Source organism: Urocitellus parryii, chromosome 6 (genome assembly GCF_045843805.1).
Source record: "Urocitellus parryii isolate mUroPar1 chromosome 6, mUroPar1.hap1, whole genome shotgun sequence".
Taxonomy (NCBI): domain Eukaryota; kingdom Metazoa; phylum Chordata; class Mammalia; order Rodentia; family Sciuridae; genus Urocitellus; species Urocitellus parryii.
The window spans coordinates 23,330,596-23,347,979 of record NC_135536.1 but is presented as its reverse complement, the minus strand read 5'-3'; the positions used below and the strand labels follow the sequence as shown (position 1 = coordinate 23,347,979).

The window sequence follows — 17,384 nt, the reverse complement described above, 5'->3', positions numbered from 1 at the left end:
GAAAATTCCACGAAGGCACAGATCACAAGTCTATTTTTTCTCCTCCTGGTGTCAACACACAATTTTATATACTGCCCAGTAAATATCCACTGCCCAGTCCCATCCACTGTCCATGAGTTGAGACTCTCAATCAGGATTTTCCCCCAGGTAATTATCTTAGCCTTACCAGGGGGATCTACCTGCTATATATTGGCTGCAGGTAGTTCCTTCCTAGAAAAGTTCATATTAGACTCTCGTAAAAGTGATTAGAGTTCCTGTGAAACTCCAAATAGTGTATAATACTAACCAAAAGACAGATGATAAAGAATAAATTGATGTACTTCTGGGGAATTTTTTTCCCCCACTCTGATGGGACTGATGCTATTTACACCCATGTTGTTAAGTATGCTGAGTTCAACATTTCTTCATTCTACAAATGTTTATTGAATGTCCACTTATCTCAGGTTTTTTTTTTTGACAGAGCTTGAGGATTTATTTGCAAATAAGAAGTAATTTCTAATCCAAATAGCTTAGCTGCTACTGAAGGAGAAAAATGGACACAATTGTGATCTATGCAAAGAGATAACTGGTGGCAAGTCAGATTGAGTTTCTCATTATGATGAAAAGAACATCCTATTTGCAGTTATTATAGCTATCAGAACCTTTACAATCAATCTATTGTAAACACTCCTAGGGAATGAAGAAATTTCAAGCTTTGACTGACTTGTATCACCATCATGTAGACTCTAGATGAAACACGGTGTGTGGCCTTAGTACATACCAAATGTGGACTGCCAATGCTTCACTGTGGTTTATGCACTGAGTTGTAAGAGAACAATAAATGGTCTTGAGATCACTTTCAGCATAGTTGATTTTATAAACTATAAAATATCTTTACCATTTGAATTGCCTACCAAGTGAATTAAATTCTGCTTCTCATAATGCCATATGAAGCCAAAGGACTTCATAATATTTGAGCATTAACATTATTACTGAGCATTCTAATTTTATGGTTTTACTTAGGATAATTATTTCAAATTAAAACTATCTTGAGAAAATGACTACTGTAAAAAACCTAGTTCATTTAATCAATTTTATTTTTCTCATGATGACTTTAAATTTTTACCTTTGCTCCTAAGGGAACTCTTAGAATAAGGCATTAAAGATTCTATGCATAATATTTGGTTAGTGAAGAGATTAGATAACTAAAAAAAGACTGACAAATATAAATAAAAATTATATGCTTTTTGTTGTTGATATAATTTTTAGTTTCAGATATCACACTGGTTAAATAACAAGCAGTGACCAATGACATAATAATAGTAACCTAACATTTCTTTGGTCCTAAATATTTTCACATATATTTTCTCTTTTAATTCTCACATGATAAAATAATTTTAAGCCATTTTTACAGAGAAAAATATAATTTTCTGAATGTATACAAAAGGATTTTTTGTACCCTCAATTCAGGTCCTCAAACTCAAAATTTTTGATTTTTTTTCATGGTTTTCCAAAAGAACATTTAAGTCACAAGCTAAATTCTGTTGGCAAGCCATCCTAAGAGTAAGTAAAATATATGTGAAGGAACACCAGCCATTTTATTCACCTACAAAGTCATCATATTGAAACTGAGAAGGTGAGTGTACTTTCCAAATGGCCCAGATAAATCTAAGGGAGAAGTTATTTACTTACTAGTCTAGAAAGTATCAATCAAACTCACTTGCTTACACGTTTTACTAAAATGTTCCCTATTAGCATCTTTTCATTCCTCATATTTACATAATAAATATTTATTAGCCTTATTGTTTAAAGAATTTTTTACTTTAAACATTTTTTACTCATTAAAAATATGTAAAAAACCTCTACTACTACTCCCAAGACAATCAATATTTTATGTACTTTCTTAAAAAGAGTTTAATGCACAAATATGCATATTCAGTACTTGCATCACGCTTTTTTACATGTCCTCCTGGCTTTCTCCCACATTACAGCATGGTTATCTTTACATTTTGGAAAATATTACTTTTCACAGCTATATAATATTTCACAAGGTAGATCCATCATTTATTTTTACTGTTCTTCTAATACACATGGTTATTCTTGTAAAAATGCTTACAGAAAGTAAAACTGTCATACATTATAAAACATGAAAACCAGAAAGCAATCAAATCACAACCTATAATTCTTTCTAACAAATCACTGCTATGAACTTAGTTTACTCTCTTTAGTTCTTATTTTAAAATATGCCTGTAGGTTGTTATTATTAAAGTACATATGATTCTGTATTTTGAATTAGTTTTCACTTAATATCACATTTCACCTATTATAACAACTATGGTATATTGAATAGAAATTCCATACTTTATTACTTCACTGATAAACAATAAATGGATTTCTCTTTTTTTAAGTTAAAAATAACTCTCTAAACCAGGCACAGTGGTGGATGCTTATAATCCCAGCGGCTTGGGAGGCTGAGACAAGAGAATTGAGAGTTCAAAGACAGCCTCAGCCACAGTGAGGCGCCAAACAACTCAGTGAGACCCTGTCTCTAAATAAAGTACAAAATAGGGCTGGGGATGTGGCTCAGTGTTCTAGTGCCCCTGAATTCAATCCCCAGTACCAAAACAATAATAACGATGATGGTGACAATAACAATAATAATTTTCCAATAAATAGTGCAAGCATGCAGTCTTTACACCTATGCACTAAAAAAATAATTTCCAATACTAGATTCTTATATACAAGACTATTCAGAAAAAGAATGATCGGGTGAAAATAATGAAAAAAAAATGTTTAAAACCTGAACTTCAAAGTATAAATAGCATCCTGATCTGTTTCTCATCAACCAATCTTTGTAGTGATTGTGAAATACAAAAGCAAACACACAAGATATTGATTACATTTAAACCTATTACATTTTCGATAAATTAGTACTTCTTGGCATATCAGTCCTGAGTGAGCAGTGAGCACTTAAATGTGCCCACATTTTTGTTTCCATTTAAAAACATCTATTTTTACATACCTTTTAGATACAGTTTAGCTCATTTTCCCTTTGAATCTTAGATGTAGTTTTAGAAATGTTTTCAGGAACTGCTTCCTTTGGTTTTCTTTGAAATCCACATTGGGGGACAGCAGTAATTCTGATACAAGAAGAAAGAAAATGCCCCCAACTTACCGTTTCTAATGTATTAACACGCTCCTGCAAATAAAGCATAACATATAATTATAAACCCAAAGCTATTAAAAATCATTACAAGTTGACTTAGTTTGAAGGTTTTCTATTTACCCTCCATTAGCAATAATTTTAAAAATATAAAAAAATAACTGTCCAACTTAGAAGGAATAGATACAACAGTCACAGAAGAATCACCATGACTTTTCTCATTTCATCTCGTGTGAGGACTACAGAGTTTAATTTAATAGTAAATATCATAAATCTATCTGCAGTTACTGAAATGAACAGCTCTTAACACTTTTGCATTGTTAAAAATACCTACACAAAGATAGGTTTATATTAGTATATTGGAATATATGAATCACAACTATGTAATAGCAGGAATATAGAAAAAGGAAGTTGGCATATATACCGACTTCCATTAGGTAGGGAAAAATGATTTCACAGAAATGGAAAACTAAAAGAATAACTTTATCAATTAAATTTAATAAGAAAATCATTATTGAAAACAAAGGAGAAAAATAGATGAGGAAGATATTCACATTTGGCCAATCCTGAATCTTTTATTATCTACACCATCTTAGAAGGTTTATGAAAATACTGGTTTTTAAAGGGGCCACTGACCACACTAAGAAAGCAAAAAGTGTTGTATTATCATGTCTTTCCAGAGCTGAAAATGATAAACAGGAAGTATTTATCAAATTAAAAAAATTCTGAATTTGAGAAAAAGCAGTTTGAAAATTCAAGAAAATGGAAGTTATCTTTTCTAGGAGGATTAAGGCCATAGGTCTTTCTTTTCCTTTTTGGGGGGACTGGAGGTTGAACCCAGGAGCGCTTAACCTTGGAGCCACATTTCCAGCCCTTTTAAAGTTTTTATTTAGAGTCAGGTCTGATGAGTTGCTTAAGGCCTCACTAAGTTGATGAGGCTGCCTCTGAACTCACGATCCTCCTGCCTCAGTCTCCAGTGCCACAGGGATTCTAATGACTGCTACCATGCTTAGTCCATTTGTCTTTCTTTTTTGTCTGACATAAGTGATGAGCAATTTGAAGAAATCTGTGGAATCTGGATTTGTTGTTGAATCAAATTAATTAATCATTAATCCTAAGAAGTAAAAGGGAGAATATGGTAGAGAGAATAACAGCTCAGGCCTCTTGAGAACTTGCAGAGACCCACATGGACTCAAGGCTTAGGAGCACAATGAACTAGTCCTGCACCTGCCTTCTCTCAGCCTCACCAAGTATGGAGGGCTCCTGCCTCAGGCCTTCAGCAACCAACTGCAAAACTGAATGGAACATTTCTATCTGGTAAACAACTGGCTGTATGGGCATATGTTAAACGCTTATATTATGCAAAATCAGCCCAAAGCAGACTTCTTTTATGCAATAGTATCTGTTCAATTGCATTTTGTTGGCATACTTGGGAAGATTCCATCCTTGCCTCATAACTTTCATAAAATAACTACTACTTCACTAGTAACTTGTGTACGATTCATATTGACTGCTTTATAACAAATATGATGCCTCTAGTGGACTTTGATCAGCTTTCAGGCTTCTTATTCACAGCACATCTGGGACAAAACCATTCTGCAATGCTTTATCATCCTTTGCAGAATGAATAGAACCTCATTAGATATTTTATAGAGATGGAAACAGCCTTTGGGCAGAATATGAACCATCTTGGAGGACTCAAAATATTTACTGGCCCTTTTTGGGTCTTAAGTTTTCTCCATAGTATGGGTTTGTGGGTTGATGCTATTTAGGATTAGCACATTTTAAAAGCACACATAGATCTCATATGAAATAGGTGACTTCACATCATGTCAAAAGAGAACTGAATTAAACAGTATAATTCTCATCTTAGTATTTGCCAAAGATAAACAGGTATCATTATAATTTATATCAACTGTTTTCATTCACTTAAGTATTTGTTATATGACTTTAAAAGAAATATGTACTTATAAAGACCCTGGATCCAAATGGTCAAAACAACACCATTTTATTAAAATATAAAAGTCAATAAACAGTATATTTTGGTTGCAATATACTTTTGCCTGTTTATTCATTATCTGTTTTCTTCCAAAGTGGTCCCAAGATAGTGGTCAATAAAAAAACTAAAATGTTAAACAAAATGAGGAAATTGGGAACACAGAAAATTTAGTTCATTAACCTAAATTTCAATAATTCAATTTGTTAATCAGCAACAGCTAATAAGCTATCAGCCATTGCTGACAATTAGTAGCTTTTGTCTAAATTGAAGAGTTTTAAAGTCTTAACTATAGGCTAAAGTAAAAAGAAACTATGCCTAATCTTTTTAAACTTATAGTGTGATTTAAAATTTTAAGAAATCGTTTTGAAAAAAAGTAAATAGCTTAGCTGGCATCTTTTTTTGGCAAATAAGATTAGTTATTATGAATCTACACTGTTCTTTAATTTTAAGAAAGCTAAAGTTTGAGAGAGATCTACAAAGACAATGAATGATTTTAATTTTGACTCTAAACGATTGTACAAGTAGGTACTGCATAATCACTGAGCTAAATGTAGAGTGCTAATAGCTATTCTTATCAATAGGTGAATACTATACGTTCTGATGAAAATAATGCTGCTAGGCATCATATTTTAATTTATTCTGGGCTTGACAGGTCAAGTAGGGAGAATTAAATTTTGGGAGAAGATAATAGCATTTGTACTATTAAAAAGTATTTTTAACTTTTTATGATTAGGTTAGTAACATGCCTTGAACTATAAATGTTCATTTGCTACTTGGTCACAACAGGATGTGCTTTAGAACTTAGGAATGAACCAAGGCAATTCACTGGCATCACTGGAGATGAGCTAATATGAGTAGGTAAAGTTAAGAAATGAGCATGAAAGGGATCATTGATAATTGAATACATGGTCATTAAAAGTTTTACTGATTTAGCTAAACCAATCAATTAGGCATACTGATTCAGGCATCACATCTAAGAGATGAATTAGAAGCTTATAAGTCTGAACAATCAGAATTCTTCTGTCTCTGGTAAGTAGAGTTGAATAGGTCTAGTGACTTAACTTTATCACAATAATGCAGCAATTCCAGGAATGCTTTCAACATATTATTAGCATATGAAAAAGCACAACAGTGGTATAAAAATATAACAAGAATCTCTATCTTTTCCAAGTTAGGAGCTCTAAGAGTATTCAACAAGTTTGGAAACTTCTCTGGGAATGAAGGGTTGTGATGGACTTAAAAAATTTTTAAGAACAAAACCCACAATGAGGATTTCCTCCCATACTGTCCTGAAAGCACAAAGCCTGTCTGTGGAGGAAAAAAATGTATTCAGAACCATCCAAAGACCACCACATGGTGCTCTTTCTGTCATCGTCAACTCTGCTGAGTCAATACTCACACCTTTACCTGCGGCTTCCTACATAAAATATGTAGAATGCAATGCAAACAGTAGGTACATTTTTCCTTCTAGGCATTTCCTCATAGCAATCCATTACATTTAGCATTTTGTCATTTTTTTAATAATTAAAAATAAGGAGAAATAATTTCCCAAACTCCAAGATAGTAAAAAGAAAGGACAGGATAAGGCTTTTATTGACCATCACCAAAAGAATAAGCATTCCATATAGTGATTTAAAATAAATTTAAAAGATAAAAATCGCAATCTCAATGTAGCAATATCAAAAAAGCTTTAAAATTGAGCATAAGTTGATTGAGATTATGCCAAATGCATCAATGATCTCTACAACAAATTACACACTCCCAATTAAAAGTCAAAAAAGTTACTCTAGGCTTAGGAAAGCTTTAAGAAGGAAGGTTTTAGAACAGCTTATACTGATTTTCCAACCATCCAATGTTCAATTTAGCCATAGAAAGAGCTGTAGTCAATTTTTGCTAACTCAGTTTACTAGCTGCTTATGTGCTTTTTTCAAATAATCTAGTTCAGTGTCCAAAATGAAACAGAAATATTGAAGGAGGGAACAAGTCGTCAAGATTTAGTCTAAAAAGTCATCAATTAAACTCCCAACATTTTGATTTAGCCAGTTTGAAGGGATGTGTCATGTCTTCACCTATACAGAGCATCCAATAATACTCCTTATTACCTGCTTTTCATTCTGGGTGTGGCTAATCCTTGAGAACCAAAAACAGAAACAAAGTGTCTTATCCACGTTTCCAATACATTCTCTCAGGTATTCCTATATTCCAATATATTCTCTCAGGTATTGCCACAAGGAGAAGTGAGGGCAGTTTTTCTGCTATGTTCTTGGGTTGGCATTTTGCTTTGTGTTGGGTTTATTATGAGACCACTGCTGACCATCATACCACAGTTTGACACTGTTCAGGAAATGCTCAGGGCAATGTTCTTAACTAAAGGAGAGTACCATTTTGTATCTACTTTTAAGGGAAATTCAGAAGTGGGATACATGCATGGGTTTGTGGGGTGAAAGTGCAAGATAAGGAAAAAGGTATGGAAATACGTTCTGTTGGTTGGTCCTGTCAGATTTCAGTGGAAAATACAGCCTGAAAGGAGAGGAAAGGGTTTTGCTTGAAGTCTTTGTAAACAAAGCAATGAAAATTTTTTTCTTTTGAAATGAGGAATCATTTCAAGATTCCTCCTTCTATAGCACAACGTGACATGGTATGTAGGTGTGTGACTGCAGAATGTGACTCCCAACAAAATGAAGGAAAAATGACACAGAATTACTTTTCTCCTGTGACTACCCAATTCCACAGTGAAACTGTTTGTAGCAGGTAACAAAGGCATTTGTTCAGTGAGTGACATCTGGGCAGGAGAACAACTAAAACTTATTTGCAGATAAAATAAAGACTCTGATGGTGGTTAGGGGCAATGCAAATGACAGCCAATGTAATTTCTGAGATTGACTATTCCCCAAAAGACATGTGTGAACAGAGTTGAGTAGTAGGGGAAGAACTCCAGCAACTAGAAACCAATTGTTTTTTTTTTTTTCAAGGATTTACATTGTAAAAAATAAAGTATATGTCTCCAGTTGTGAGGTTAGTCATATATCAGTGAAATATGTTCTGAGTTCCAATGCAAATCATATTGCAATGGTGATTATGGCATAATTTATGAGCAGACTTCTGTCATGCAGAACTTGTGACAAACTATAGAGCATGTTTTCATTTTAAGGTATACAAAGGGATGTGTATCTTCCTGTCACCAAACAAAGCTGGTCTAATCAGACTCCCTCAAGCTAACATCTTCCTTGTTCCTCTAAAATTAAATTTAACTTCAGATTACCTGCCCTCCTGAGCTTCCTGGTGAAGAATATCACCAAATACTCTTTTGGCCCAAGTTCCTGTTCCCTGAATGCTGAATTACAAAACTGGTCATTGAGTCATTAAATGGTACAAGTAAACAGGCCACCTTGGGAAATTATTGCTTACCTTTGAACATTTCCAACAAGCCACATCTTAACTTACAGGCAGAGACATTTAATAAATATTTTTCACTCCCATATTCTTCCTGTGTTATTCAATACACAGTTACCTACAGTGTTCTACACCAGAAGAGCTACTGATAAGGATAATCAAGTCCTAAGCAGCAAGTTTTAAAGTAGTTGACTTGGCTGATCCCAGTTAGGTTGCTTTTTGCTTCTACATTCAGTTTGACTTACATTAAAACTATATGATTCATTTCCACTTCCAAGTACATGCCCAGTTGAGAATGGAAAGGATTGAAAATTAACTTCAGATTACCTGCCCTCAGATCATCAATGGAACCCCCCCCCCGTTTTTTTTTTCTTCCCTATCTAAGAATACTGAGGGAAAACCAACTCCATATCTCCCTGTTTAGATGTTCTTCGAGGATACACACCTGAAGTCTGGCTTATCCTGTAAGTCCTAAAATAAAGTCGATATGTTTTGACTATTCAGTTCCAAAATCCTAAATATTTCTACCTATGAAATACTTAACTGCTTTTTCTTCAAATTGAGCTTCACTCTGATTTTTCACTGTGGTCTGACTACCGTCTTCCCAAGGTAGAAGTTTAAACAGTAGCTTCGGCTGTTTAAGAGAGATGTGAGTTATGAAAGAGTTGGAAAGCTTTATCATCCTAAAGTAACTGGAAGCACTCAAAATAGTAATAACTATAAAAATAAAACTAATAAAACTATAACCATTTCAAACTAAATTTTAAATCTCGCATTTAGAGAAAATGATGTAGTAATTTTAAAATGGTTCCCCAAATAATTCCTTACCCAACTTAAAAATCAGTCTTAGAGAAATCATTATTTGAAATTTAGAACATCTTATTCTTTAGGATTATAAATAAAGAGTGGTGATTTAGTTCAAAGTGTCCTAAATTGTCTTGCTTTTACAAAATCATCCTGGAAGAACTAATCCTAAATTCCAGTCTAGGCAATGAAGGATTAAATGAGATGGCAGCTTGTTAAGAGTTGTACCTGGCCAGTTTAAGCCATTAATGAAAACTACTTAACCCTCACCACTCTACCTGCAGACAATGGAACACTGGGTGTAGTGTCAGTGTAGGAGTTCAAGAGGGTCTGATTACTTAGAATTATACTTTCCTTCCACCTGCCAAATTATTCTAAATTCTACCAAAAGAAATTTATTCTTTGTAGAAGAACTCAGAAATTTATTCTTGGACTCTCTCATGCCAGTTCCTCTTTTAAAAGGCAAACGTTTTAAAAATAGATTACCATTAAACTAGTTTAGGAGTTAGCAAAGTGAGCCAAATCCGGCCAGCCACCTGTTTTTATAGGACCATGAGCTAAAACGATCTTTATATTTTCATTTGGTTTAAAAAAAAATCAAGGTAAGAATAGTATTTCATGATGTGAAAATTATATGAAATCCAAATTTCAGTGTCCATAAGTAAAGCTTTATTGGAACACAGCCTGGACATTTGCTTAAGTATTGTCTGTGGCTGTTTTCATGCTCTAATACAGAGGTAAGTTGCTGAAAGAGAACATAGGAAAGTAAAACTGAACTAGTATAGCATCTGCCCTTTATAGGCAGTATGTTAGCTCCTATTCCAAGGTGTTGGTATCTTATAAGAATTCCTTTTCTCCTTACTCAGAGAGGTCACATTGTGGGAAATGCTGTAGGTTTCTGGAAAGAGAGGATGAAATGAAACACAACTAACCAGGACCAAAAAAGGGATCAGGAACCACACAAATTTCACCCAACTTTAAAACAAACCTCAAGTTGCATGTGCATAAAAACATATGCCCCAAAAATAACCATTCTGCAGACCATTTAAGTTGTCCTCTTTTTGTCCTTTATTCCCTTTATCAATCTTATTCCTTTTCTTCTGATGTCTTTCCCTACTTCCTTCTTTGCTTCCTTTCTTTCTCTAACCCTCCCTCCCTTCCAATCACTTATGCACTTAATTCATCTGTTCATTCACATTTATTGAAGGAGGCACTGAGTAACATATTGGGTTCACAAGGAAGATAAAGATCTTATTGTTTTTATGGAGCTTACATTTCAAAGGAGTTGACAAAGAAATATATAAAGCAGATACACAGTGAATGACTATGGGTGAGGGTGGAGGTTTACTCTCAACAGATTGAGTTTAAGGTTAAGTCCCCATGAAGAGCAACATTAGAGTTGAAATCTCAAGGACAGAAATGAGCAAGCCATTGAAAGAGCTAGGGAAAAATATCACAGAGAGAGGAGTAGCAATGCAAAAGTCCCAACTCAGGGATTTAAAGGACAGAAGGGACACTAGTGTATGCATTGTGGGTATTGATGAAAACATCTCTAAGTTACCAGCATCATAATATCAACACTATTTATTTAAAGAGTAAGAGTCAAAAATTTTATTGGTTATTTTAAACATTCCTATTTTTAATACTCACAAAATCCCAATAGAAGGATATTATTCATTTCATTCATCTAAACTCAGAGAAACAGACTCAAAAATATTAATGCTGAAGTTGACATCATGATTAAATAAATGGGCAGTTTGGACTGTAATCCAGTTCCAGATCCCTTCAATAGTTCTAAAAAAAAAAAAATGGAGCTAATGGAAATACCATATGCTGACAGAGCAGTTTTATGGGCAAACAGACAATAAATGCTTTTTTATTACCATCAAGGTTATTTTGTGTTTTTGCATGGTTCAGGTTCAGTGATGCACTAGAAAACTGTTCTAGGATAGCTTTCTTAAAATTATATATGCAAGAATAGCATTCTAGAACCTTGTTTATAATAGGTATGCAAAACACAATAAAAATTAATGTTTTAATAAAAAGTTGTTTGTATATCCTTTTATATTTATTTCACTACATAAAAATGGATTATATATGTGTGTGCATGTGTGTGTGTGTGTGTGTGTGTGTGTGTGTATCGCCAGAGATATGGAAAATGCAGGACATCTCCACAAGGAGAGACAGCCAAAGGGGATTATATTTTTGCCACATGCGGAAAACAGACTGAATTTGGAATCCTCTCCTCTCAATTGGGAAAAAACCTCACCCTGCTGAAAATAAAAGCTAAAGAGCTTCAACCTTCCACCCTGATGGCACCAAGGAAGCTGGGAGGTAGATGGCTGATGCCTCCTGCCCAGGCTCCTCTAGCAAAGGCCAACTAAAGCTACATAGCTACATTTCCTGTCTTTTGTCCCATTTTTCCCCCCTTTCAGGCCAACTAAACCTACATATGTATGTCACCTAACTTTAGTTTCTAAAAATTATAACTGCTTGTGTGGGAAAGCAGAGAAGCAATCTACTTGCTTCTCCCAATTTGATCAACATGCGTAAAGTTCCTTTTCCCTTTTTTTACTTTTTGTCTATCTCTTATGTAGGTGGAAGGTGGATCCTGCAGGCTGGGATTCAGGCAGGGTCCCTGGACTAGGCTACTGGGAACATTCCTTTCATAAGGGTGTTGTGACTCTTCCTTACCTCAGACCAGCTGAGTCACATGTAGTCAATACCACTGGGAAATAGCAGAAGAAAGATAAAGAAAAGCAAAAAAAATCTATACTTAATTAGCTCTCATATTGTGCAGCAAGATGACAACTGCATTGTGCTGGCCCTCCAATTCTTTTGGATAAGGACTACAGAGATTTATATTGGCCAATAAGCCTATATATGTTCTCTTTCTTCCAACTCATTTGCAGGAACTTCAACCATAATCAGAAAACCATAAATGCATGGTCTCTTGTAAGTAACATTTTCTATTTCACTTTATATGAGCAAATGCAGAAATATTAGCAGATATTACATGTTATTTACCAGCATGCTAATAAAAATTCACACATAAAAGTAAACACTAAAATTCTAACAAATAAAATCTAGAATAGTACATATTACAAGGAACTCTGAAAAAAGGGCCCTTTAGTGTTCATTTTTAAAAAACCAAATTAATGACCAATTATGATAAAGAGACTAAGATATAAACGGAAATGTTTTTAAGTCATTTCTTCAACTCATTTTAGTTTTATCACTTTTTACACAATTTAAAATTTATGAAAACCTTCTAATGTTGCCTTTAATTTTTGCCAGAATATTTTGAACTTGGTTTAAAACTGAAATTGAAGAAGCCTGAGGAGGGCTTTAATAACAACTCTCTTCAGTCTGTTTGTTTAAAACATGATGAATAAGCAAAAAGAAAAGGTGCAGAATGGAAAAAGAAAAATGATCCCTTCTCCTTCCTAGCAGTGTTCGAGGTTACTGGATTGTTCATAGTCTTGCACAAGAAATTAAAACCTTCCTCACATGCTAGTAGCCAAGTATATATCTGACACGGTCCTAGTTGTCATATATGTGAACTTGGAGTCTAATGGTTTATAGTAGTTTTAAGTTAAAGGCAGAAAGAAGCTTCACTAATATTAACTCCCTGTTATCTCCTGACTCATTTAATGTACTCTATAAATTGCATAGTTTCTTAAGTCTTTTATTTCAAAGGGGTAGATTGTCACTGTTTTACTACACTAAATTCTTAATATATCTGACAATGATTCATTCAGATTAAAAAAAAAATTGAAAGAAAAAGCTAAGAACCTAAACAAATCATGGGCTGGGGAATGGTGCAGAAATTCTGATCATCATAGCTCTTGAGTTATATTAGTACAGTGGTGTGGAAAACTTGGAATACAAGTGCTAGCCCCACCACTGTCAGGCCAAAAAAGCCTTAGCACTGTGCATGGCTCAAAGAATCGCTCTGTGGTGATTAATATCAATCACTAGTAGTTCATAGGCAATTTTTTTTTTCCTTTTCTTTGGATGCACAGATCATCACCTTTTGGGGTTGATTTCCCACAATCTCGACAGGAGGTAACAAGTGCTTAATAAGTATTTGTTAGTAGATTTAAACATAATATTGGCAAGTTTTTAAGATTCCAGACTGAGGAAATCCTCTGCAGCATTTCTTTATATTCTGGAAAATCACCCAGAAATTGAGAGGTGGGGGAAGTCCAAGAAGTAAGAAATATAATTTATTTCCATTACTACTTAGAAACTCAGAAATTTGTTTTTTAAGTCAGTGGAAATTTGTTTCCACCAGAAAAGTATTATTGCTGAGTGTTTGTTTCCAAATTTGCTCCACAGTACAGTCATTACATAGAAGAATATTGCATTTCACAATTGTCACTGTTATCAGGAGATGGAAGAGAAAATGGATTAACATGGTTATTTGCACAAAACTTAAGGTTTATCTAGGGACACTGTATCAGAAGCACAAGCAGTAATATATTATGGAGAATGGTCTCAAGTGTTCACTTAAAGTCCACAACTCAAATGAATTTGCCCCCAAATTGTAAGATAACTGCTAACTCTTGGGTACTTGCAGAAACCCTAGACAAGCTCAACACGATGGAACACCATAATGTACCAAGATGGCGTTTTGTTTTTCACAAGAAAACATAAACAGCTATTTATATCATGGAGCCTAGAGCTGGGACTTTGGACAATGGCATCAAGGGACGTTTGTCCAAAGGCTGACTTCCGTGATGTCAGCTGCCAAGGAGATGGTGCATGAAGATGCATAAAATAATCTCCTCCTTGAGAGAACAATTTATAAAATCTCTAAAACACATCCAATTCCAACACATTTTCAATTCCAAATTTTTCAGTAAATTTTCTGCATAGAGTAAAATTTGGGCTTTTAAAGGCTTTGTCTTTGGCATTTTAAAAAAGTTTCCAAATGGTGTCTGTATTTTAAGAGGCTTTTTTAGAAGCTTGATTCAAGAAGACTGCTGAGTCCTGATGACTTGTGCTTTTCATCCCCCTTGGGTAAACAGAGCAAGGCAAGTTTTTATATTTCTTTAATTCTCAAAAGAAAACAGTCTAGTCAATCAACTTCCCTATATTCAAACACAAGAATACTTCTTTCAGGGTATTCTATCTTCAAGTTTTATTCTGTCATAAATTTGGAATTAAAATTAAGTTACAAATTTCAGATAAAACAAGGTGATAAAATTTAATGATCACTAAAATTTCAAGTGGAATCCATTTTACTGAGCTTGGTTCCCTCTTCTCCTGAGGCCTCTTGATATAGTAAATTGAACTGTGCAAATCTAATTGGCTGAGACCCTGCTTGATCTCAAGACAGACTGCTAATGTTTTATCTCTGTTGAGATCTCATATCAAATCTAAGGTTGGATAAGCCTCTTCACCTTTTGAGAAAACAGAGATTTTAATGAGCCATTAAGTCACCTTGCCCTGAAAGTAACAAAGGGCTGCTCACACCTCCATCCCCCATAATCATCCATATTTAGTTTTGCTTATGTCATTGCTAGGAACATTTTTAAAAATCATACTTTAGAGCAATATATATATTTGCCTAAATTCTAAGGAATGCATTATATTGGTTTGTAGAAGTATAGAAGTTCCACTATAATTGAGTCATCCTAGGGATAAGCAAGATATTGCATTGCTTTCTAGCTTAATAAAATTTTAAACAGTTAATCCCAATTTATCAATTTATTCAAACTGACACCTGTAAAAGTATGCTTTAGTATCTCCCAAGGAAATGAAGATTTCTGGGGAAATAAATTACTCTAGTTCTTCTGGAGATCCAGTGTGAGAAAAGGACATTCCCTTTCACCCTCACTTCCTCTTCTAAAGTAATTCAGAAGGGGCTCTGAGCTGCCCCACACCTGCATTTCCACCCTCAATGTCTATTCCCAATCTACAGTGTGGCTTAAAAGTACAGGTTACTAGCATTCTACTGTCTTGCGGAAATGACTGACAGCAAAACCAAGGAAATTATCCACTTGGCCTGTCACTAGCCCAGTTTTCTTTAGTAAGAGGAAGAGCCATCTACTGGGTACAATAAGATGTTAATGTACTATCTTGTCAGCATCTGCCAGGCCAATTTACTTTCGCATGTCAATCCTACTCTCTTATGGTTTTTCTTGCCCACTTTGTCTACAAGGATGTGCCTGCCACCTCTACATTGGCATTCTCTATTACAATACCCTTAGATTAATATTTACTAGGTTTTCTCTCAAAAAAAGCCTCAAGGAATTTAATTTCTATTTTTTTTTTTTTTTTACTTTAAAACACTGTGCTGCCATAGGCAACTTGATAAGTAACTGAAATAAAGTAATGGCTGGATAAGATTATCTTCTCCTTTCCATTCATCTTAAGTGCTTCGCCCAAGTACTACTGAGGTAACAACATCAAAATCTAACATCTCCCTGCAACACTAAAGTAGTTCTAAAATAAATACTAATAGCCAAACTTTTAGGACAGTCTTAAAAGGCTAACTAATAGAGAAATTAAATGTAATTACGGGTTGTCTGAAAAACAGCATGTCACTAATGTCATTTAATATCCCTCAGGGAACAGCTTCTGGGATGTTTCAGAAGGAAAATCTTTTCCTCGTTAAAATAGCATAAACCCATTTAAAAAGTTAATCAAATGATTCAACTCATTTCTAACAAAACTTCTAATGACAAAGGATGTGTCCAGAAATACTTTTGACAACATTTAGGCTATAGGTCCTCCAACTAAAGTGATTGCTTTCTCTCCCTAAGACAATGAGACTGATATTCATAAGGTGCTCAATAGTCAATCTTGTTATTGCCACACTGTGCGTTTTTCACTTCCTCGTTATATTATGTAGCTATACAAAGACATAATACTTCCTTCAGCATAGTCTGCCATAAATAGAAATTGAAGATTCATGGTTGCCCATGGAGCGGGTAGGAAAAGAGAGGGAGCGGTGGAGCAGAGGGAGGAAGGGAAGAAGGCAGGGAGGCGCTTCATGCAGGCCAGGACTGGGTCTGGCTTCTTTACTTCTGTCCCTGACATGCAGCATGGTGTCTGGAACACAGAACATGTAAATAAATAGTATTTATTGCACAGTGGTTGGAAACAAAATATACCGAGGACCTGCCAGGCACCAAGGGTTCCATGCTTCTTATCATAATTCTCTTGATAATCCTAAGAAGTCAGTGTTACTATTGTTCCCAATTTATAGATAAAGCTGCCTCAAAATAACCTAAAATAACCTAATAAGAGAGGGAAATCACGTTATAAAATCTAATTTTAGCTCATTTCAAATAAAATGAAAAGAGACAGCCATAAATTAACAAAGAAAAGGAATGTGGGAGTTTTCAAGATATTCTGTATGGTCACTTCCACAGTTAACCCTTTGGAACTTTCCTCAATGAAGTAGAATACTAATTTTTTAAGTACGCTTTGTATTTGGTGGTTCACAAAGCAACATGAGGAAAAAAAAACAAGTTACTGAAAGTGAACCACATAGATTGATATTTTAAAGAAAGAAAACAAAACCCAGCAGTAACATCTACTGCTACCAGCCATAACAAGCAAGGTGTCAAGTCACTGAATACATTTCAATAAATTGAGGAAAAATGGATTACCTTTTGTGTCTATTTTAAATGTTTCCACTGATCTCAAGAGGATTAAAGAAGGGATTTGTTTGTTTCAGTGTACCTCAAATCCATATGCAAATAGAACTCTGATACTGCACTACACATTTATAGTCAAAGACAATACTTTGTTTTTAAGAAGAGCAACACACAATGTAACTGCAAATGAATGTCACAAAAAATGAGCCAGACAACTGTTAAGCTCCAATGAAGAATTCTGGTAATTACAAGCTGTATTGTAACAATCACTGTCAAATATATTTGCCTCCACTATTCCTGATTCCTTGCAAGATTGAACATATTCTCTTCCTTGTGCCTGCTCCCTCCTCCCACCATCTTGTCCTTTTTCACTGCCTTTATCACTCATGCCAAATGACTCATTGATCTTTAATTCAATGCTACACTTAAAGAG

At 34.5% G+C, this 17,384-nt stretch overlaps 1 protein-coding gene across 1 annotated transcript in view; it reads right to left on the bottom strand.

Annotated features, from left to right (window-relative positions):
* Cep128 (centrosomal protein 128) overlaps positions 1 to 17,384 on the bottom strand; it is a 373,328-nt gene that overhangs the window by 51,951 nt on the left and 303,993 nt on the right. The window contains exon 20 of the mRNA XM_077799967.1: positions 3,155 to 3,178. Within this exon, the coding sequence (XP_077656093.1) occupies positions 3,155 to 3,178 (24 nt within the window). The remainder of the gene's footprint in view (positions 1 to 3,154; positions 3,179 to 17,384) is intronic.